Source organism: Oncorhynchus masou, chromosome 1 (genome assembly GCF_036934945.1).
Source record: "Oncorhynchus masou masou isolate Uvic2021 chromosome 1, UVic_Omas_1.1, whole genome shotgun sequence".
Classification (NCBI taxonomy): Eukaryota; Metazoa; Chordata; class Actinopteri; order Salmoniformes; family Salmonidae; genus Oncorhynchus; species Oncorhynchus masou.
Window position 1 is genome coordinate 11,279,067 of NC_088212.1, and position 22,926 is coordinate 11,301,992.

Genomic DNA, 22,926 nt, shown 5'->3' on the forward strand with positions numbered 1-22,926 from the left:
ATATAACCTACCTGACTAATCTCCTTCTGTCAGCCTGGAGTGTTGATATAACCTACCTGACTAATCTCCTTCTGTCAGCCTGGAGTGTTGATATAACCTACCTGAATAATCTACTTCTGTCAGCCTGGAGTGTTGATATAACCTACCTGACTAATCTCCTTCTGTCAGCCTGGAGTGTTGATATAACCTACCTGACTAATCTCCTTCTGTCAGCCTGGAGTGTTGATATAACCTACCTGAATAATCTACTTCTGTCAGCCTGGAGTGTTGATATAACCTACCTGACTAATCTCCTTCTGTCAGCCTGGAGTGTTGATATAACCTACCTGACTAATCTCCTTCTGTCAGCCTGGAGTGTTGATATAACCTACCTGACTAATCTCCTTCTGTCAGCCTGGAGTGTTGATATAACTTCTGTCAGCCTGGAGTGTTGATATAACCTAATCTCCTTCTGTCAGCCTGGAGTGTTGATATAACCTACCTGAATAATCTACTTCTGTCAGCCTGGAGTGTTGATATAAACCTACCTGACTAATCTCCTTCTGTCAGCCTGGAGTGTTGATATAACCTACCTGACTAATCTCCTTCTGTCAGCCTGGAGTGTTGATATAACCTACCTGACTAATCTCCTTCTGTCAGCCTGGAGTGTTGATATAACCTACCTGACTAATCTCCTTCTGTCAGCCTGGAGTGTTGATATAACCTACCTGACTAATCTCCTTCTGTCAGCCTGGAGTGTTGATATAACCTACCTGACTAATCTCCTTCTGTCAGCCTGGAGTGTTGATATAACCTACCTGACTAATCTCCTTCTGTCAGCCTGGAGTGTTGATATAACCTACCTCAAGGACGTTGTTGACTTGGTTAGTCATTAGCAAATTAAATATAGTTTAATTGAAGGCCAGACCAGTGGGCGGTGCATTATTTTAAGTGAATATTGTAATATAACTTGAAGAATAATTACTAATGGTCCTCTTTGTTGACACCAGAATAAATGAACAAGGTGCTTTGTGGAGCTCCGATCATTAGCTATGGAAATAGTTTTCGGGCAAATTAAGAGGCCCACTGGTGCATTAGATCGGCTGCTGCTAATGGAACTCTCTCACACAGAGTAAGTGCAAACACACGCACACACACACACTCACTCACTAATGAATTTACTCTCACCACTCTCACTGTCATAACTTGAGTGAGCGAGCGAGCATGCGAGTGAGCGTGTGTGTGAGTGTGTGTGAGTGTGTGCTCGTGCTCCTCTCTTACCACCACTGGGTTGTAGAAAGCAGGTCCTAATGTATCATCCTTTTCTGGTGCCTTTTGCTTGCAAAGAAATCCCTGTCCATTGTCTTCATAGCCAAAGGCCTGCCCAGGTGACGGGATGGAAGGAATGTCTGGCTGTGGCAGGAACTTGAGGCGAGTAGGAACACCCCGAAGCCACTAGTGGAATACACAACATAAGAAACACATTAACATGCCCAGCCAATTCCTGAACGGGAAACATGAAATTCACTACTTCCATGTATCTGCTTCCCCTGCCATCATATTTAGCCTTACATTGAAGTAGAATACAAAAACACTTAACATAAACAGTTGCAGTCATGAGCTTTATTGACAAAAGCAAAAACCTGATCAAAATGTATTTATTTGACTGCTGTAAAGACAGAAATGTATGGAGTTTGGAATTTGTGACAGCAACTATATGAGCTTATTACAGTATTATAGACACTATGTCCTGGGCGACAAACCCTTACTCTTACATTCTAACCACTCTTGTGTCTCTTGTAGGCATCATAGAGAAAAACAGATTACATGTGCATGTTTGAGAGAGTCTCAGCTTTTCATATTGTGGTTTTGTAAGAAGAACCATTTTCGGATCCCTCTCACAAACACTGCTCTCACAAACACCTGCCCCAATCAACAGTCGGCATCAGCAAATGCTGAAGAAATAGACGAATCCAGAAGTCTGTAGCACAAGCACACAATGTCTAAGAGGGTGTGGAAGCACTCAAAAAAAATCACAGATGATAGCGTGGGACTGAAATTATTCAATGGCTTCTTGTTCTACATCTTCTGCATCATCTGGTTTAAGTAGCATCATTTGATTTGAGTAAAGATGTTGTTGTACAGACTTAAATTTATGTGCAGTGACAAGTTGGGATGGTTCCCCATTCATCTTTACAGTATGTCACAGAGTGTGCTAAGATGGAATAGCTTAGGCTAGTACATGGGTGTATTCATTAGGGCACACCGGAGCAAAACATTTCACAGTGGAATTTTTTTTGCAATGAAAACAAGTGTTTCTTATTGGACAAATTCAGGTAGGTACCTCCTCGTTTGGGCCTGTTTGCTTCTAGTGAAGACACCTCAGGGACACATACCACCTTAGTGCGTCTCTTCCCTGGAGGCTCACTCTCAGCTCCCCTCGGTGTGTTTCCTGCTGCCTGCCGAACGTTGTACGTTCCAGGGCCCGGGACTTCTGACACCACCTCATCAAACCGCTTTGATCGATTCTTTAGACTTTGTCCTCCCAGAATGTTATCCTACAAGGTTCAGATCAATGTCACCTTGGTTTATGATTATCTAAGCTTGGGAATCAAATTGAACCCAATACATTGATTCTTCAGACCCATTTGACAAGACTGCTAGAAAGACAAGTGAATTCAATTCACACTTTGATGGATGGATGCATCCATGACTTACCTTGCTATGTGAGCTGTTGTATTGTCCCGGTCCAGGCAAGGCTTTGTCGTTGCTGGACCTGTGGAACATTGAGGGCCGTTTGGAGAGTGAGAGGAACGGAGCATAGCCATCTGCAAAACAGTGACAAATGTCAATGGGATATAGACCTATACACATATTTTGAACATATTTTATACACTGTCACAACTTGTAACAGTATATATATATATTACATTTTCAATTGCTGTCAAGAACAGCATACTTTATGAATCTGAGATCAACATGATTAAATATTGGATTAATCACAAATTGTGCATGTATGTAACAAAGGCTACCTTCTGCGTCAATATGGCTACTTCAAACACAAAACATAGCAGCTGAGCAGATAAGTCTACATACATACAGCACTTTAGCCATAGGCCTGCCCGACATGGATTTCAGATAAGCAACAGTCTTAATAACTCATTTAAAAAACGGACAAATTATGACAATTTGCGAGCTTGTTCCTAAAGCGCTGCTAAAACTTCCTTTTTAAAACATCAACAACCCTACCTGATTTTTTGGTTTTGTATTGAATGACCTCGTATGATCCCGGCCCAACTTCGGACGTGGTGCTGCCCACGGTGAGGTAGGTAACTCTAGGAGCGCGCCCATACATTTTCACCAGGAATGACGCGGAGACAAAACAACTCGGTAAAATGTCAAATGAAATCCTCGTAGACGTCGTTTTTGTCGTTTCCCTCAGTAATTTAGAGTTAGTAAAAAAAAAATCATAATGGAGCAAAAAAAAATATTTATTTTCGGTGCTACAATGTTATTGTGCGTCGTTGCTTAGACACTGACGACGCCAGTTTGGAGTCGCGTTTCACCCGTTGAACAATGGAAGGATTATGGAGATGGAACTTTACAATGATTCTAAAGGCTGTTCATTATCGCACCGTGGTTGAACCTAACATGCAAAAAAGCAAAAACATTAACTTCTGTAATGTATCAGCTATTACGAGGATAATTGTTTGTTACCTCATTGGAAGGCAATATCAAACGGAGGGACCCCTTTATTTAGAACAATGATGCCATCTAGCGGTTTAACACATGTCATGCAGTTGCATCTTGATGACGCCCAGTCACTGTGATGCTCCCAGCCCATGTGATTTGATAGAGCAGAAATAATTTATAGATAATACAAAATAAAATGTTGAATGACAACGTATTCCATGCAATGGCATTTCATGAGTTGCTATGTAGGGGAATGCTGAGGATCGATGATCTGGGCATAGTTTTGAGGAAGAAACAAATAAATCAGACATATCCAATTCAATATTTTAACGATCTGATTTCCAAAAAAAAGGTCGCGAAAGCCTAGAATTGGAATTTATGTAAAAATCCATTTGATTCGGTGCATTCTTCCCAACTGCAGGTGGCAGCAAAATATCGTCCAGTCGGTCGGAATGCTACAATGTACAAGAAGAAGATTGAATAAACTCGCGAGAAGTCCCGGAACCGTTTCTGCTGCTGAGAGAGGTGCATGAAGAAAAGACGAAACACAACAAAGTAAAACTGGCGCGGGCGCTACTTTTAATAATAACTTTTTCATAAATGTATAGTTACAGACCACAATAACTAACTATTGAAACGTGTGGTATTCATTTAGTTAAATAACGTCGTTGGTAGAACTTCATAATGCCAAGTAGCACATCTTTGTTGGAGACCGAGGAAACTGAACCGGAGATCCCGCCACTAGTTGTGCATGCATTCGCCGACATAGGCCTGGATGACCACTACAGACACACGGAACAACCCGAGAGCCTTTTGCATCCACGCCCGGTCTCTCATTTCAATGTGCTTGGTGCCGTGCTGGACCTGCAGCCTATACAACACCACCATCCGACACCGACGGAAGAGGACGAAGAAAGAGCCAACGAAGACGTGTTGGGAGAGGATGATTTCAACAAGACGCTGCTTGTGCAGGCCCAAGTCTCGGGACTAGGCTCTGTTATGCTACCTGGAATGGATACGCCCGAGACACTCTTGCTGTATAATGAGTTTGACCACGGCACACTACAACAGGCTACGGGAATGATGATTTTACCGCCTGTGTATGGAGAGCCTGGCTATGAAGTTGAGACATCGCTGCTCATGCGGAGGAAGAGTGTGAACACAACAGAGTGTGTCTCGGTGCCCAGTTCAGAACATGTTGCCGAGATTGTCGGTAGACAAGGTGAGTAAAACTAGCTAGTATTATTTATTTTAATTAGCCAGGCGTGTATGTTGGATGCTAGCTTGATTCGGCAAGAGTTACATGTTTATGTATGTTGCCAGTTTGTTAATTGACATTGTAAAATGTAATTTGGAAACAAACAGCTGGCTAACTGATGTAGTTTGTACCCGCAAGCCGTAACTAGTTACTATAACTAGGTCACTCTTCAAATCCACATTTCAGAGTTGGGTAACTGGCAAAGCAAATATCGTTATGTTGATTCTAGCTGTCTTTCTCTAGCCATGTGATTGATGCACATTTGGATTGCAAGTTAACTAGTTACTAGTAGTTAGCTACCTAGTTAGCTACGTTTAGCTAGTTTCATGGTATGCTAATTGTCGAACCTAGGTAGCTTTGCTTTGTCCAGTTAGCACCCAAAATTATTGCTTTGCCTTTGTTGATTACCATGCCACATCAGCTAGCAAATCGGTGTAATATACCGCGATTTTAGTTTTGCTAGCAATCTATCAAATTGTCTTTTCATAGATGGGGTACATTTTTGATCCGCTTAACTTTCTGTATCGACTGGACTGCCGTATAACATGATTGGCAAGTAGTTTGTCTGCATCTGTTATAGACCTCGCCATCTTGTAGTCCTAAACCCGGAAATAAGTTAGCAGTCCCTGGTTCGTTCAGCCATCCCTATGGGGAAAGAATGGTGAACGCCGAAAATAAAGTCTGAGGTTATCACCGGTTTAGGAAATCTTATACGTTTTGATCTGAGCAAATAGCAGTCAGTTAACAAGACCTTTATGAATTATGAAGCATTTGATTTGTTTTTTTATTACATGAATTCTTAGTGACTTGAGCTGATCTCAAAGAACAAAACGTATAAGATCTCCTAAGTCTGTTTGCGACAGACCTTTGTTTCAGCGTTTATCGAAAAACGCCATTCGTTTTCCTCATAGGCCTACAAAAAGACGCCATTACTATTTCTCTCTGTGTGGGGAATGGTGGACTGTTGTTAAAATCATGAGGAAACCGGAAATGACAAAATTGTATAACTTGGACTTCACACTATCTACAGCTAGGCATCTAGCTAATAATTGTTAGTGTCATCTCAAATTTCACAATAGTAATAAATCAAGATTGTAATTATAAGGATAAAGATTAATGTCTGAGGTTCTCCCTTCCAACGTGTATTATTATTTTTTTCTTAGGTTGCAAGATCAAGGCATTGCGAGCAAAGACCAACACCTATATCAAGACCCCAGTGCGAGGGGAGCAGCCGGTGTTCGTGGTGACAGGGCGGAAGGAGGATGTGGTCATGGCCAAGAGGGAGATCCTCTCGGCGGCTGAGCACTTCTCCCTCATCCGAGCCTCCCGGAACAAGGCAGGTTCGATGGCTGCAGCAGGGCCAGGGCTACCTGTTGCACCTTCCCTACCTGGTCAAACCACCATCCAGGTGCGTGTTCCCTACCGTGTGGTGGGACTAGTGGTTGGGCCCAAGGGGGCGACCATCAAGCGCATCCAACAGCAGACACACACTTACATTGTCACTCCTAGCCGAGACAAAGAGCCAGTGTTTGAGGTGACGGGCATGCCTGAGAATGTGGACCGAGCGCGAGAGGAGATCGAGGCCCACATTGCCATACGCACAGGCAACTGTGTGGAGATTCCAGGAGACGAGAACGACTTCCACTACAACGGCACTGACGTCAGCTTCGAGGCGGGAAGCTGTGGGGCGTGGCTGCAGTCGAACGCAGCCGCACCTGCCAGTGCCCAGCGCACCGGCAACTGCGGTGTGCGCATGACCGCCAACTACCGCAACGACAGCTCCAGCTCTCTGGGCAGTGGCTCCACTGACTCCTACTATGGCGGAGGGGGAAACCGCATGGCCGACTTCAGCCCCACCAGCCCCTTCGTCAACAATAACAACAATGTTGGGGCCAGCTTCTGGTTTGAGGAGACTCTGCTCCCCTTGGCATCTGAGGAGCTGGCAGCACTGGGATCTCCTGGGTTTGACCCTCTGGCCATCACCACAGCTGCTCCTGCACCGCAGCCACAGGTGGTGTGGAGCCACTTGGAACAGGGTGTCCAGCTGTTGGGTGGCCGCCAAGCCCCTGTCCGAGACAGCCAATCCGGCACACCTCACCTCTCCCCTGCCTTCCAAGAGGCCTTGGAACACCCTATGGCCCAGCGGGTTCAAAGGGTCTCCCTCAGCGTCTCAGAGTCTCAAAAGTTCCCAGTCTACGGCCCCACCTTCTCGTCCTCCAGTGACAGCTCCAGCTCTCCCCCAGACTCATGCAGAGGAGGCCAGGAATGCATCCGTTGCCTGGAGAGTGAGATCATCGCAGCCCTGGTGCCCTGCGGACACAACCTCTTCTGCATAGAATGCGCCAACCGCATCTGCCAGAGCCCCGAGGCCATCTGCCCAGTGTGTCAGGCACCAGTCACCCAGGCCATACGGCTGAGCCTGCCCTGAGCCCTGATGGGGTTGGTTGGGGGAGAGGGGCAGTGTGTGGGTCCACGCACGTGCCTAATATTGTCCTCCTGGTCAGACTCACTAAGTAACAATGGGATTCCCTGAAATACTATTTTATTTTGACATGTTAATACTCTTCCTACCATTTTTGTGTTTTTATTTTAAATGTAATGTATCACATTTTTGGGGATCACTTAACTTATCCTAGGTGTTCAACTGTCTTTCAATCAAGGTTTAAGTTGGTTATTACATTTTATTTCTCTCCTGGTCTTATTAGGCCTTTTTATTTTTCTGTTAGTCTTTTTTCTTTTTATATGAGAAAATACTTCTCCCTGTCTGTTATTAGCTGTGCTTACAGACAGGAAGTACCAGGATGTGCTACTTCAGTACTGCCATGCTTTCCATTGCAACTTGAAGACATGATCTGTTTACAGTAACTCGTGCCTAATTCCACTTAAGTAATTGAAACATACAACCGGTTTTGTGGGCACGCAGTGTTACCATAGAACTCTATAGAAAAAGCCTGTGGCCTTTTTAGAAAGCATGTATGTTATTGAACACTATCACTCAACCCATACCTTCTGCTTCAGGAGGTCAGACTGACAATGCATTTGGGTAGTGACCTGGTCTTCCGTTGTGGTCAACCCATGCTCCTATGTAGGTGGTTGGGTTCCTGACATTCCAGCCATATTGTCCAGTATTTTTTTTACCCACATTGAACTTAACTAGCCTACACCTACCCTAGTGTGTTAAATTGGACTATAACGGCCTCCTGACTGTGGTACCACCTCTTCATATGATCTGCCTTCTCGCGTTTTGAGTTTTATCATGTGCCCAAGCACTGACCCCATCTCTTCTCTGCTGACAGATGATTCCTAGTATTTCCCCGGCTGTCATCCTCTCATCCCTTTTCCCGTCCACTGTAGGCTGCATTACACAGGCGGCCCAATTCTGATATTTTGCCCAATTATTGGCAAAGCTCTGCTCTGATTGGTCTGACCAATAATTGGACTGGCTGTAAATGCAGCTCAGGTGTGTTATTCTAACTTCTGGGGAATGCATTGGTCCTAAACCTCTCAACCCCAATCTTTATATTTTGTGTATGGAATATTGTTAATGACAGGTAAATATAGACATTTATTTTTATTTCACTTGAAGTTACATTATATACTGTATATAAATATATTAAAATGTTTACATAATGATTTTTCCTCTGTGCAGAACTGGGAGGGTGAGTTGCGGTGTACTGCAGATTGTCAGTGATATTTGCTTGTAGTATATTTCACCAGTGTTGAAAAACGATTAGCTGCCGTCTTGTAGTTGAGGGAAAGTGCACATACGCATGTTTTCATAATGTACCGCATTGTACACTGCAACTGTAAAGGCCAAGGATCAAACATGAGCTGCACCTGTACGCTACCAAATTAATGGAATACATGCTTCTTAAATATCTATGCTGTACCAACAGTTAAAGAATTTGCTAATTTTACTACACTTCTGTTATGTATATGTAGGGAAGACTAATGACAAATTTAACAAATTGAGTCAAGTTTAAAGCAAACTATATTTTATGATAAATGGCCTTCTAAGTTGTGGCCAAAGCACTGATTTATATATTTGCTGTAAAGAGAATTAAGAGTTTTATTTTTCTGATATTACTTAATAAAGACTTTCATTCAAAACCTTGTCTCGTTTTGATTCAAACATTGTTTACAGGGTACATTGTTCAAACGGCTGCTGAATGTTCATTCCCAATCAGTAAATGTTTACATTTACTTTCTAGAGATCTGTATAGGCTGGGGTTGTTTCTGTAGTTCCACGAAATATGGTTTTCTACCTCACTGTTAATAGGGCATGAGTCAAGACCAGGGGCCCCCGGTTGCACATCTTGTTTTTTGCCCTCGCACTACACAGCTGATTAAATGGATTATTTGTAGTGCTTGGGCAAAAACACCTGTGGTCTAGATTTAGACAAGGAGCTAGGCAACAGGCACCGGGTGTGTTGTACTGCACAGAGGCATGTACTTCCCTAGCACAGCGTCTGCCGGGCCCTGGAGTTGATCTGCCTGCCGCAGTCTCTGGAGGTCTGTCTGACCTTGCCTGCCGGGAAATAGGTCAGACATGTGGCAGCTACTGGCCTGGTAAGACAGCTCCCTGTTCTTTCTACATCTTCGGGGAGCCAATTACACAACTACACACAGTCTAGGACTAGAAAATGTGGCGGCATTGATCAATCTGCTGTGAGGAATAAACCCCAATGTGGAGTATTTACAAAGGGGATGGGACACCACCGTTGCTGTGTTTTTAGATGCCAGTTGCTACGCAGGCTTTTGTGGAAGATGCTCACTTCAGGGCTTCTCAAACTCGATCCTGAGCCCCCCCCCCCCCCTTGCGTGCAAGTTTTGGATTTCACTATACAGTTGATTATTTGAAAACTAAACGTGCACCCAGACGGAGTTTGGAAACCCTGGCATAGGCCAGACAACTCTCCATCTCACTGTTTTGGGCCGTCTTCTCATTCTACCCCATGCAGAATCTGTTACTGTTTTGAAGGCACCCTTTCTTGTTTCAGGTTCTTGGAAAAGGGCTTGTCTGGTGATGTTAGGGGGCTTCTCATAGTACTTACTAAATGTACACTGCTCAAAAAAATAAAGGGAACACTTAAACAGCACAATGTAACTCCAAGTCAATCACACTTCTGTGAAATCAAACTGTCCACTTAGGAAGCAACACTGACAAACTTCACATGCTGTTGTGCAAATGGAATAGACAACAGGTGGAAATTATAGGCAATTAGCAAGACACCCCCAATAAAGGAGTGGTTCTGCAGGTGGGGACCACAGACCACTTCTCAGTTCCTATGCTTCCTGGCTGATGTTTTGGTCACTTGAATGCTGGCGGTGCTTTCACTCTAGTGGTAGCATGAGACAGTCTTCAACCCACACAAGTGGCTCAGGTAGTGCAGCTCATCCAGGATGGCACATCAATGCGAGCTGTGGCAAGAAGGTTTTCTGTGTCTGTCAGCGTAGTGTCCAGAGCATGGAGGCGCTACCAGGAGACGTGGAGGAGGCCGTAGGAGAGCAACAACCCAGCAGCAGGACCGCTACCTCCGCCTTTGTGCAAGGAGGAGCACTGCCAGAGCCCTGCAAAATGACCTCCAGCACGCCACAAATGTACATGTGTCTGCTTAAACGGTCAGAAACAGACTCCATGAGGGTGGTATGAGGGCCTGACATCCACAGGTGGGGGTTGTGTTTACAGCCCAAAACCGTGCAGGACGTTTGGTATTTGCCAGAGAACACCAAGATTGACAAATTCGCCACTGGCGCCCTGTGCTCTTCACATATGAAAGCAGGTTCACACTGAGCACGTGACAGACGTGACAGAGTCTGGAGACGCCGTGGAGAACGTTCTGCTTCCTGCAACATCCTCCAGCATGACCGGTTTGGCGGTGGGTCAGTCATGGTGTGGGGTGGCATTTCGTTGGGGGGCCGCACAGCCCCCCATGTGCTCGCCAGAGGTAGTCTGACTGCCATTAGATACCGAGATGAGATCCTCAGCCCCTTGTGAGACCATATGCTGGTGCGGTTGGCCCTGGGTTCCTCCTAATGCAAGACAATGCTAGACCTCATGTGGCTGTAGTGTGTCAGCAGTTCCTGCAAGAGGAAGGCATTGATGCTATGGACTGGCCCGCCCGTTCCCCAGACCTGAATCCAATTGAGCACATCATGTCTCGCTCTATCCGCCAATGCCACGTTGCACCACTGACTGTCCAGGAGTTGGCGGATGCTTTAGTCCAGGTCTGGGAGGAGATCCCTCAGGAGACCATCCGCCACCTCATCAGGAGCATGCCCAGGCGTTGTAGGGAGGTCATACAGGCACATGGAGGCCACACACACTACTGAGGCTCATTTTGACTTGTTTTAAGGACATTACATCAAAGTTGGATCAGCCTGTAGTGTGGTTTTCCACTTTTTTCCACTTGTTACTCCAAATCCAGACCTCCATGGGTTGATACAAATTATATCAATGGAAATCAAATGTGTGATTTTGTTGTCAGCACATTCAACTATGTAAAGAAAAAAGTATTTAATAAGAATATTTCATTAATTCAGATCTAGGATGTGTTATTTTTGTGTTCCTTTTATTTGAGCAGTGTATATTACTCAATGGGTCATAATCAGACAAAGATCCAAATAGAGTATCAGGTCATTTTTAATAGATTCACAAAAGAAATATGTAACTACTATTTGTCCAATTACCAGCAACTCGTTTCTCCAGGATCCTATGGTAAAATTGCAATTCATACAAAAAAAATTGTATTGACCTAAGAATGCAACGTAAGATATTGGGCATCGTCAACAACTATCACTGTTCATAAACCAATTAAGGTTGTTTATATCCAAGCAGTTGAATACATCTAAAGTACGTGTCAAATTAATTCCTTAAAAACGTGATACCCACAGCTTGAGTACACTTCCATCCCAAAAGCAAATTGAAACAGTTAGGGAGGGAAACGCAACAAGACAATGTATCACAACAAAACAATCCAAGACAGTAACCCATAAATCTCTGAAATGGATACTTGAACATTTGAGAATGCAGATTTAGAAGGTTTCCTTAATGATCTACTAATTATTCTCTTGAATAACTTGTTAAAACAGCAAAGCTGAGAAACACCAGTAAAGGTGCATCTTGATTCACTTTCATCTGAAGGGATACCGCAAGCTACATTGTAGCGGCACCTGATTTTAACAAAATCGATAGCTAATGTATTACATATTAGGAGATGCAACTAGATCTGAAATAAAAATGGCAGCTCCGTATCATAGCTATAACAAATTGCATCAAGAGGATTGTGTGTGTGCAGCAATATGCAAAACCAGAAATGGTAGGAAAGTGACATGCAGTGAGGGATCATGGGAGGTGAAACAAGATGACGGGGTTTTGTTCACAGCACACGAACACCATGAATCCAGTTAGTGCAGAACCACAACAGAAAAGAGCCTCCAACATTGTGGCAGAGGGAAGCCTCACCCTGATGACATGATGATTTATGTGATTTTAAAATCGAAGCCAAACACTGATGGGGTCTATGGCATACTTGATTCCTCCTTATCGAGGCTGTCCTGAGATCAAGACATCACAAAAACCTGTGGCGTTGTGGTCATCACTTCACCATTCATGCAAACATTCACATGCATTTAAAAACAAAAGAACTACAGTTAGATTTATGTACATGAGATAAGGGAGAAATTAATTCAACAGAAATAAGATAGCTTACAGAAGTTGGTCTTCCCTTACATAGTGAATGTAAATGAAGGGGTCTAAGTGACCTGCCATCTGGTCTGAAATACAGTCAATAAATCCACTTATCTCCCATAGTACAGGACAATACAATAACTAAGGGGATAAGAAAGAAAAACAAAAAAGGGACAAAATCATTCCTTTCATAAAATATGCAAAAAGAAACCCCCCAAAAATGTATTATGGTATTGCTGGAAATTGCCTTAAAATGCTTGTTTGTCTGTAAACGACGTGGCAGAGACCATTACCTGCTCTTCTCACATAGAGCAAGAAACCGAGTATAGTTTACCATAGTAGTACTATGCTCTGGATAACCATACAAGGTTAACCAGATGGAATCACTGGTAAAAGTGACCAATCTGAGGTCACCAGGGCGATTGATGAGAGTGGCCCGTTCCATCATCAGAGCCGAACTGTCCTGATCTGGACACACTGGACACTATGAAGGCAAAGAGAAAGAGGAACGACCCACAGAGAGAAAAGTCTTTGCTTCCTGGAAGCGGTAAACCGGGGTGTCTTTCCTGTTCTACCTACCACCTCATTCCAAGGTCTGTCATACTGAAGTCTCACAGTGGAGGGGTCAGGCTGCTGGTTCAGTCCAGGGGCTGGGGGTCACCGATTGGCATGGTGTGCAGCACCTCGTCCAGTAGCTGGAGAGCCCGGTGTAGGTGGATCTCAATCCAGCACGGGGTCTCCTTGATGCTCGTCCGGGGGTAGTCGGGACCCCAGCCCTTGACGAAGCTCATGCGCAGGATGCAGAGTCTCCTCAGGTCGTCCACTCCGATGCCGGCAGCAGCTGAAAGGCCTGGGTGGGAGGTAGGAGTTCAAGTATCAATGTAATGGAACCCAACTCAGGCTCAACGACATCCACACTGATGGAGAGTTCCAGAACAAGTGCAGATTCCTATGCATCGTCAATGACTGACCTACAATTGGCTGAGACGATTGGTAAATTACTTTGGAACGTGCTATTAGAAAAGTGGTGTGTGAGTGGTGTTACAAGTAATGTGTTGTTCTGGGGGTTACAGCTCTGGGGGTCACAGCTCTGGGGTGGAGTTGTAACAGTCAACAGGAGCAGAGTATGGTGTCTGTGGCAGTATGTTAGTGTTGTGCTGCTTACTGATGGCAGGAGCGATGCCTCCCACAGAGCCCGGCCCAGGGATGTTCCCAGCCACGGCGGCTGCCTGAGCCGCGGCTGCAGCCTGCGCCGTCGCTGCCTGCTGCTGCATCTGCCTGTGGCACTGACGCAGGTCAAACACCTGGGAGGGGAACAAAACCAATTGATTTACGACCCGCTACATGCAGTTCACAGCTTGGACACCAGGGGGTGGATTTTTAAAAAACTTTAAAAAAACACATTGGTAATGCTGAGCAGACGGAGGCAATGGGACCTGCCTTGATGTAGGCGCTGGGGTAGATCTTGTGTACGGCGTCGCCAGGGGCGCGGCCGGCTTCCCGGTCCAGGTAATAGCTCTGCACGAACACGGCATGGTCGCTGAGGCAGCGTACCCACACGTCCCCTTCACCTTTACCCTCCAACTGGATCCCCTTACCGATGTGGAGCCTTGGGAAGTGAGAAGAGCTGTTATCAGTGGGGTGACCAAATACTCCGCCAATGGCATCAATTCACCTCCGTTCAGAGCAAGAAGTGCAACACAGTTGTGGTTATGAAGCTGGCGTACCTGGCTCTTTCGATGGCCTCGGTCCGGTGCACGTTGCTCAGCTGGCCGAGGCAGAAGCGGTCTCCTCCAGACGGGTCCACATAGCCATCCACCGTCACGACGGGGCCAGTGGAGGGCACCTTGAAGGTCTCGCCCACCTGCACGTCCATCTCAAAGTAGGCGATGGAACACCAGTAGTCTGGCGCTGCAACAGACCAAACTCAGTCCCCCTCCAGACATAACTCCAGACATAACTCAGCCCCTCCAGACATAACTCACTCCAGACATAACTCAGCCCCCCCTCCAGACATAACTCAGCCCCCCCTCCAGACATAACTCAGCCCCCCCCCTCCAGACATAACTCAGCCCCCCCCTCCAGACATAACTCAGCCCCCTCCAGACATAACTCAGCCCCCCTCCAGACATAACTCAGCCCCCCTCCAGACATAACTCAGCCCCCCTCCAGACATAACTCAGCCCCCCTCCAGACATAACTCAGCCCCCCTCCAGACATAACTCAGCCCCCCTCCAGACATAACTCAGCCCCCCCCTCCAGACATAACTCAGCCCTCTGAACACCTTGTCGAGTAAAACCAGGAGTCACGCTTTATTTACCTGGATGGTTGGATATGGGTGGCTGGAAGCCAAGCTCGTTGTGCACAGGCCCTGGGAGGGTAACAAATGCATCAATGATTAATCCCTTCAACCCTGGACCACATCAACAAGTTGCTGGCATTATGTGTACTAAGAATGAAATGCATGTTTTACTCATCCTGAGTGGCATGGACTCACAGTAATGTCCTGGAGGAGGCATGGGTGGGTGGTGTTGCAGGTGCCCATTCTGATGGTGAGGCATGTTGGGCGTGAAGCTGCTATTTCTAGTCCAGGTGGAGGTGGCATCTGTAAGGGTACATGTAGATGCCTACAGATCAGAATTGTAGGTAGAACCCCACACTTGGACTGTCCAAACACACAGTAAATGAGCAGTGACTCCTGAACATCTAGTCAAATGGCTACCCAGACTATTTGTATTGCCCCACCCTCTGTTATTATCTGTGCATAGTCAGTTTAATAACTACCTGCATGTACATATTACCTCAATACCGGATCGACCCTGTACCGGTACCCCCAGTATATAGCCTCCACATCGACTCGGTACCGGTACCCCCTGTATATAGCCTCCACATCGACTCTGTACCGGTACCCCCTGTATATAGCCTCCACATCGACTCTGTACCGGTACCCCCTGTATATAGCCTCCACATCGACTCTGTACCGGTACCCCCTGTATATAGCCTCCACATCGACTCTGTACCGGTACCCCCTGTATATAGCCTCCACATCGACTCTGTACCGGTACCCCCTGTATATAGCCTCCACATCGACTCTGTACCGGTACCCCCTGTATATAGCCTCCACATCGACTCTGTACCGGTACCCCCTGTATATAGCCTCCACATCGACTCTGTACCGGTACCCCCTGTATATAGCCTCCACATCGACTCTGTACCGGTACCCCCTGTATATAGCCTCCACATCGACTCTGTACCGGTACCCCCTGTATATAGCCTCCACATCGACTCTGTGTACCCCTGTATATTGCCTCCACATCGACTCTGTACCGGTACCCCCTGTATATAGCCTCCACATCGACTCTGTACCGGTACCCCCTGTATATAGCCTCCACATCGACTCTGTACCGGTACCCCCTGTATATAGCCTCCACATCGACTCTGTACCGGTACCCCTGTATATAGCCTCCACATCGACTCGGTACCGGTACCCCCTGTATATAGCCTTCACATCGACTCGGTACCGTAACACCCTGTATATAGCCTTCACATCGACTCTGTACCGTAACACCCTGTATATAGCCTCCACATCGACTCTGTACCGTAACACCCTGTATATAGCCTCCACATCGACTCTGTACCGTAACACCCTGTATATAGCCTCACTAATGATATTTACTGCTGCTCTTTAATTATTTGTTACTCATATCTATTACTTTTTTCTATGGGTATTTTCTGAAAACAGCATTGTTGGTTATGGGCTTGTAAGTAAGCATTTCACTGTACGGTTTGATATTACTGTGATGTGATTCTCAAATGAACAAGTTCTGTCAGTCAGCCACAACCATAACTGTGTAGACAGGCTGTAGCTAAACAAACACACTATGATGAACACCTTCCCAGGATTATTACTGGTACGAATAACACAAGACCTCCAATGATTTGGGTGAGGAGGATACCAAGAGCCATAAACTTGGGAAGGTGGAGTAGATAGTGGAAGCGGGAATGGAAGGGGGAGGGGATAGAGTGGAGGAGTAGGCCCTCACTTCCTGATCCGACAGAGATGCTGGGAAAGGCGGAGGTGGAGGCGGTGCTGGCGTCAGAGGGGGACAGCAGGCCAGGGGTGCCGAAGGGCTCTGAGGGGGGCCCACCTCGGCTAGAGGGGGGGTGCTGAATGGTCTGGAGGGAGTGACCCCCGTCCATGGTGGGCAGTGGGGCCTGGCCATCAAAGTCGTATTCATCTTTAACCATCAGTCCCAGGCTTGGAGCTGAGAGCAGCACAGAGACAAGATACAGGTCAACAAGAAACAAAACAGACAACCAAGTTTCCATCCAATCTCTTTATGTGAGTGCATGTTGGATGAAAATAAAAATGTCATGAAAGGCCTGATGGAAACAGAACATTTTTTGGTAAACTTTTCAAATGTCGACAAAACAAAATACGCTAGACAAGGTGCTATATTTTTATGTCAGTAAAATGAAGTGTGTGTGAAATATCGGTGGAAACATTTGTATGCGCAAATATTGATATAATAACCATCCATCATATCGAAGTAAACAGGCGATGACATGTTGTGTGGTCCTCCCACTACGACTCGTCGGGAAAGCATGCAGTTTATTAGGCTACAGATCAAATAAATTGATGAACTTCACAGGGTGGAAACATCTCTGGTGGGAAAATGCGCATAATGTTTTTATGCAGATTTTTGAATGTTTGAAGTCTGTAGCCAATTGGATGGAAACCTAGCTATTGACAAAAAAAAGAATGATGTCATAAGGTACATAACCATCAAAATGGAGGTCACTTACCTGAGCTGGTAAGTTGCAAACTTGATAGATCTGTGAAATAAAACAACAATGATAAGAAGCTTAAACTGTCACTCACAGGAGGTCAACACAAACAACACGGCAGGGACATCAGTACACTCACCAATACCTGGAGACACCACCCGGTCGTAGTGGTATGGGTTCACGCAAACGCTGTCACACTTCAAGTCAAACGCAAACTGGCAATATTTCACATGTTTCAGTTCATTTTTATGCAGATCAGGCCATCTCCACAACCGAGTGTAGATCACGTGGGGAAACCCTTTCCGCCCTGCCACCTGGGATGAAGAATATTACAGGATGAAACCCGTTGATTGAACTCAAAGAAAATTATCTTCACCCCGAGTTGCTAATAGGTCTCATTCCCTTATGCTCATCTTTGCATGATCCTCACTCACAATGCTCTCACTTTAAAAAATATATATATTAACACACACGGCTACTTATAGCAGATCCCTCGACAATGGTGTATAGGGAAGTTGCCCCTAGACGCTTTTCTTAGGTCAGTTTTGTCTTTTTCACCACTAATGATGAAGGTTATAATTAGGGGAGGAGAATCTGACCCAAGATATGTACCGAGGGAAAATCTCCCCCCCCAGAAATTGGCATAGTCCCTACCTGCAAACGGCCATCCAGAGTCCGCCCAATGGTGACACACTTGCTGGGATGAGCTCCATTGGTGGTGATGGCTGTGATTAGGGAGTCCAGTTCATCCTTCTTCTCCTTCAGCTTTTTTACCAGACTTTCTATTGCCCGCTTGGCAAAGGTCTCGCTCTCTCCCCCTTGCCTGTGACACATCAAGCTGTGTACAATGCTCAGGCAAGCATCATTACTCGAAGGCGTGTTGGTGATAGACATCCTGAGAACCACTAGTGTATGCCGCTCCGTATCGTTCTGTAGGGAATAAATACGTTGTCGCAACTATAAAATGTTGTTTCTTACTGTATGGCGCAAAAAGATTAAGCTATGAGAGGGTGTCCCCTCCAGTCCAATTGCCCAAGTTGAAGTCCACCAAGGCATCCCAATACAAAATTAAATGATCGTCGCACGGCTTCGAGAATTGAGGGTTCTGAAAGAGAGAATAGTGGTTATTATGGTACTTTACCAATATCTTACATAAGTAAGATGTTTATTAACTAGCTACATCCATCAAGTACAGTATGTTATTATATGATGTTTATCCTAAACATCATGCACGAAATTGACATAACACGCTGCTACAGGACAGCATGTGCAACGAAGTTACAACTAGCATTATCCCATCGGGCAATAAACATTACAGCTAACTACGTTGCACAACAGTGACCTGAGTAATAACAAAATAGCTAGCTACCGTTCGTTAGCTAGCTAAATATTTCAGCGAACTGTAGCTAGCTAAGATAACCCAATGCACAATAATAAAGCGCACTGTTTTAGACATAAAAAAATGTATATAGTGGTTGGGAAGTGCGGCTATCGCTAGCCAGCTGCATAGCAGGACAACCAGTTAGCTAACGTTAGCTAGCTTCTCAAAACGAAGAAGCATGTCAACAACATATAAAATGAGCAGCCATTCTCAGTCCGAGTGGTTTAAATATGGCCTTGATAACACGATCTAGCTAACTATCCACTGTCATTTCGTCTGATATCGATCAAAAGCAGGTCGAAGCCACCGATTAGCCTATTTCGTTGGCTTACTCGCGAGTTTCACTGCTAACCGAAGTAACATTAGCCACCCGTCCCCATCCACAAACATACCCTGCATACGGGGCTGGGATATTCCGTTCTTGCATTTGCGCTAGAACTGTACTGATCAACCGTACTTCTTCGTTTATCCTAAATGTTTCTTTGATCATTTAAAATAACATAGGGAAATCATTTGAATATCAAAATAAACGTTGAATAACAAATCACGGCTTTGTATCAGCGCTTCCAAAGATCATGGATATTCTGACAAGATGCACGTCTCTCCGCCCTAACAATGGAACTCCTTGTCCACAAAACGGTACCGCGGGATGTGTCGCTCCCGCCTATCCTTTCTTCGGATTGGTGGATTATCTCATTATTGAAATCTTATTATTTAAATATTCGACGAGGGTTGCTGACGTTAATGGCCTCTATTCAATAGAGAATGCTACAAGCATCCTTTCATACATATACATTATAGACAACTCCGAATTGTTTTTTTTCTCAAATTGCCGGAATGTCACGTGTCCTACTTATATCAGTATACTCGTAACAATTTAAGCATTACAAAACTTATATTCGATCAAATAAACCTCACGTAGCAAATAACCATTCATGTTTTTGTTGACCAAATTCGACACTCTTATCGACCTACATACAAAAACGCCTTGTTTTGTGGGTGAAAAAAATGGAAAAAGGAATGGAAACAGACTTTCCGTCGAGTTGGCCCTCTCTTCCTCTGACGATTTTCAATTCAATTTCTTTCAACATGGCGTTTTGCGCATGGGCAACAGTGTTTAGTAGCAAAGATTCAATCCCACCAAGAGAAAACTAGCCTGGTTTAAAACTAGTAAAGCAGTTCGTTTCTGAATATTTTGAAGACTCAAATTAACTGTATTTATAATTTTCATTGTGCATGTACCATTCTCGCTAGGTTGATTTCAATAATTCGGTAAAACTGAATACGTGCAATTCTGTGTGAACCATAGATAGTGATAGAGGCCTCTAGCGGCCAAAATTCCATTTCGGCATGGACTGCGCCATTGAGAGCTTACACCGTTTTAATGTAGTGAACTGGGTGGGACTTCCAAATTTATTGGCTGAGCCCTCCAGATGACCATGTTGGAGTCATGTCCAACCTGGTCATCGGGAGGTATCTGCCAATCATGAAGAAGAAAATTGACAACTTCAAAATGGAAATTGCCTTGAACCCTATCACCGAGTAAAACAAGGAGAAAGAGTCCATACTTTTTTTATTCAGACAATTTACTAAATATTTCCCAGACACCAAGTCATTCATTTGATGCTTAATTCACAACCTGCTCACTCTGGCTTTTGTTTACAGTATTTATCATAACTACGAAGTGTAAGGCCTCAGTGAAGCCTTATGAGGGGTATGGGTATCGTGAGAAAGTCCTCCGCCAGGGTCACCTCTATGCCTGTGCCCTGCAAAGTCTCCTCAGCTTGTCTCCTGAGCTCCAAGACATCATCCTCATCACCCTCTTTCTGCTGGGCGGCCGGCTTATACCTCTGACTGAAATGGTAGAGCACCAGCATACGTGCACAACAGGCCTGTGCCACTGCAGCTGCCATACTAGGTGTGCTGTGCCCATGGTCCACTGCCTTCTCCCGATGCTCATCTGACAGGGTGGCCTCATGCACCAGGATGTCAGCTCTGTGACAGGCCCTGAGGGGTCCCTCCCCCAATAACGAGCTGCAATCCCCTAAAACACAAACTTTTCTCCCCGGAATGGCTTCCTCCAGCACCTCACTGGGCTTCACCACTTGTCCATTTTCCAATGTCACTGACTCACCAGCTTTCAGTCGCCCATAGAGTGGTCCAGGCTTCAAACCTGAGAGATAGACAAAAGGTTTTTCATTTATTTCAAAATTGAATGACCTTAAAATAGAAACTTGCACACTGCTATTGCCAATATCACTTTAGTTCATTAAGCTTACATGTTTTATCTGCCTCTCAGCCTTCACACACTGGCAAGAGCAGTGTGCAAGTTTTTCATTTTAGATGGCATCGAATTATTCTCACGCACCTGCAACAACCAAAGTTAGAAATGTAAGTTATTTTAAAATGGAGTACTCTCAATTCAGTATGTCAAAAGAAAGCTTTTGTTTAAATACATAACAATGGCTTGCCTATATAAAACAAATGGAATAATCAAGACAAATCCCAGAGATAAACATAATAGATTATTATGTCAGGTATATATTGTGATTACCAAGATCCTTCAGTAGTTCTGTGTTCAAACGCCCTGGCCAATCATTTTCTTGAACAGAGAACCCGAAGGAGGGTACCCGATGGAACAAACGGAACGCCTTCACAACAAAACGCTTCTCCTCCAGTATAACATAGCAGTCACTGTTGACATCCAGGGGGATTGTTCGGCCGGCGCGTTCTTGGGGATGGAGACGCCCAGAATCTGCTGTGACGTCAGGGCTTAGCTGACCCTCTGTAGGACACTGGTCAGTGGTGGGCTCCAGCTCATGTACTGAATAGGGGAAGAGAAGCTGGGAGCTGGTGAGCTCTAATGCCACCCTCAGGAACTGCCTGAGACCCTGGGGACCATAGATATCCACACATGTTGGAGGCTGGGTGGGACAGGGGTTGAGGTTTAGGCTCACAGTGCACAGTAGCCCTGGTAGACCAAAGAGGTGATCACCATGCAGGTGAGAGATGAACACTTTGGTGATTCGGCCTGTAAGAAAAACATAAATAAATATGAGTTGATCAATCTGAACACATCCTCATTTAATTAAGGCAGTGTTGTTGTTGAGACCACTGTCAAAACATACATGCATTTCTAACTCTGTCATCGTCAGAGGTTACAGGCTGTAAAGTTTGTAACCTTTCATCAATGACGTGATAGCAAAGAGGGTGGGGAAAGTAGCAAATAATGTTTTTGTTAATAGTGAAAAATAAGTTGGCGATCTAGTGTTTTTTAAATAATTCTGTAAACAGTTATACATGGAATATCCTTCTCACCCCCCCCCCTTAAATGATTTAGATGCACTATTGTAAAGTGGCTGTTCCACTGATGTCAGAAGGTGAATTCACCAATTTGTAAGTCGCTCTGGATAAGAGCGTCTGCTAAATGACTTAAATGTAAAATGTAATGAATAAACCGTAAATTATATGGCCAGAACAACACGTTTGACATTGCTAATGCTAACTAGCTAACAACGACTAAAGAAAAGTGGACTACTCACTAGCCTTCAATTGACTCTTCATCAGTTGAGTTTGCGTCCCTTCTCCGCAGTCAAACAGCCAACACTCCCCCTCTGTTCTGAGTACGAGGGCAGAAGCGCCACGATGGGGGGAAGGATATGCCGACCCTGTCCCCAGAAAAGTTAGGTCCATGGTCATGTTGAAAAACAAACTATTTAAATGTCATTAAACGAACATTAGAACAGCAGTAGCATTACCACATATTGTCCATTGTATTGTCCAGATATGGTACAATGAACATGTCTCAAAAAATGGAAGGCAGTCGGGAGGAGGCAAGATCAGGTGGGACCACTCTAGCCAATGAGAGAGCAGATACGCGTGTGAACAACAGGCACAACCGTTCCCACAAAGTCTGAATGGCTTTATATATATGTGTGATGAAAACCAACCCCAAAAGCACATTTTTAGTTAAGTTTAAAATCACATTTTAAGAAGATACACTGTAGAAATAGGGGGGCGTATGACTTTGTGGCTGTGGTAACTAGTAACGACCAGGCTGCGACATTACAAATGCTTTTTCTCAAAGTTGCCGAAATGTCACGTGTCCGACTTATTTCAGTACAGTCGTAACAACC

At 45.0% G+C, this 22,926-nt stretch overlaps 4 protein-coding genes across 5 annotated transcripts in view; 1 reads left to right on the forward strand and 3 right to left on the reverse strand.

Annotated features, from left to right (window-relative positions):
• Nucleotides 1-3,724, reverse strand: part of stpg2 (sperm-tail PG-rich repeat containing 2) — a 94,437-nt gene extending 90,713 nt beyond the window's left edge. The window contains exons 1-4 of the mRNA XM_064974642.1: nt 3,229-3,724; nt 2,698-2,807; nt 2,376-2,537; nt 1,261-1,434 (exon numbers count right to left, since the gene is read on the reverse strand). Of these exons, the coding sequence (XP_064830714.1) occupies nt 1,261-1,434; nt 2,376-2,537; nt 2,698-2,807; nt 3,229-3,334 (552 nt within the window). The 5' untranslated portion in view covers nt 3,335-3,724. The remainder of the gene's footprint in view (nt 1-1,260; nt 1,435-2,375; nt 2,538-2,697; nt 2,808-3,228) is intronic.
• Nucleotides 3,725-4,146: 422 nt separating this feature from the next.
• Nucleotides 4,147-9,045, forward strand: LOC135514363 (RNA-binding protein MEX3B). Its single transcript, XM_064937839.1, has 2 exons — nt 4,147-4,894; nt 6,094-9,045. Exons 1-2 carry the CDS (start codon nt 4,357-4,359, stop codon nt 7,356-7,358), a joined length of 1,803 nt encoding a protein of 600 aa, XP_064793911.1. The 5' UTR covers nt 4,147-4,356; the 3' UTR covers nt 7,359-9,045.
• A 2,510-nt stretch (nt 9,046-11,555) lies between these two features.
• smad4b (SMAD family member 4b) lies at nt 11,556-19,815 on the reverse strand. The gene is given in 12 exon segments (XM_064937949.1): nt 11,556-13,279; nt 13,282-13,470; nt 13,786-13,924; nt 14,061-14,229; nt 14,348-14,531; nt 14,942-14,992; nt 15,119-15,226; nt 16,665-16,886; nt 17,428-17,457; nt 17,549-17,723; nt 18,064-18,514; nt 19,183-19,815. Coding segments are annotated over 11 exon segments (1,719 nt in total). The 5' UTR covers nt 18,304-18,514; nt 19,183-19,815; the 3' UTR covers nt 11,556-13,067.
• Nucleotides 19,816-20,346: 531 nt separating this feature from the next.
• elac1 (elaC ribonuclease Z 1) lies at nt 20,347-22,871 on the reverse strand. 2 transcript variants are annotated; one of them, XM_064938014.1, is made up of 4 exons: nt 22,549-22,871; nt 22,333-22,458; nt 21,345-21,821; nt 20,347-20,963 (listed from the first exon to the last, which is right to left on the reverse strand). In XM_064938014.1, exons 1-4 carry the CDS (start codon nt 22,751-22,753, stop codon nt 20,485-20,487), a joined length of 1,287 nt encoding a protein of 428 aa, XP_064794086.1. In that variant the 5' UTR covers nt 22,754-22,871; the 3' UTR covers nt 20,347-20,484. The 2 variants fall into 2 exon arrangements, with proteins under 2 accessions (XP_064794086.1, XP_064794153.1); XM_064938081.1 differs by having other exon boundaries at nt 22,333-22,871.
• Nucleotides 22,872-22,926: the final 55 nt, after the last annotated feature.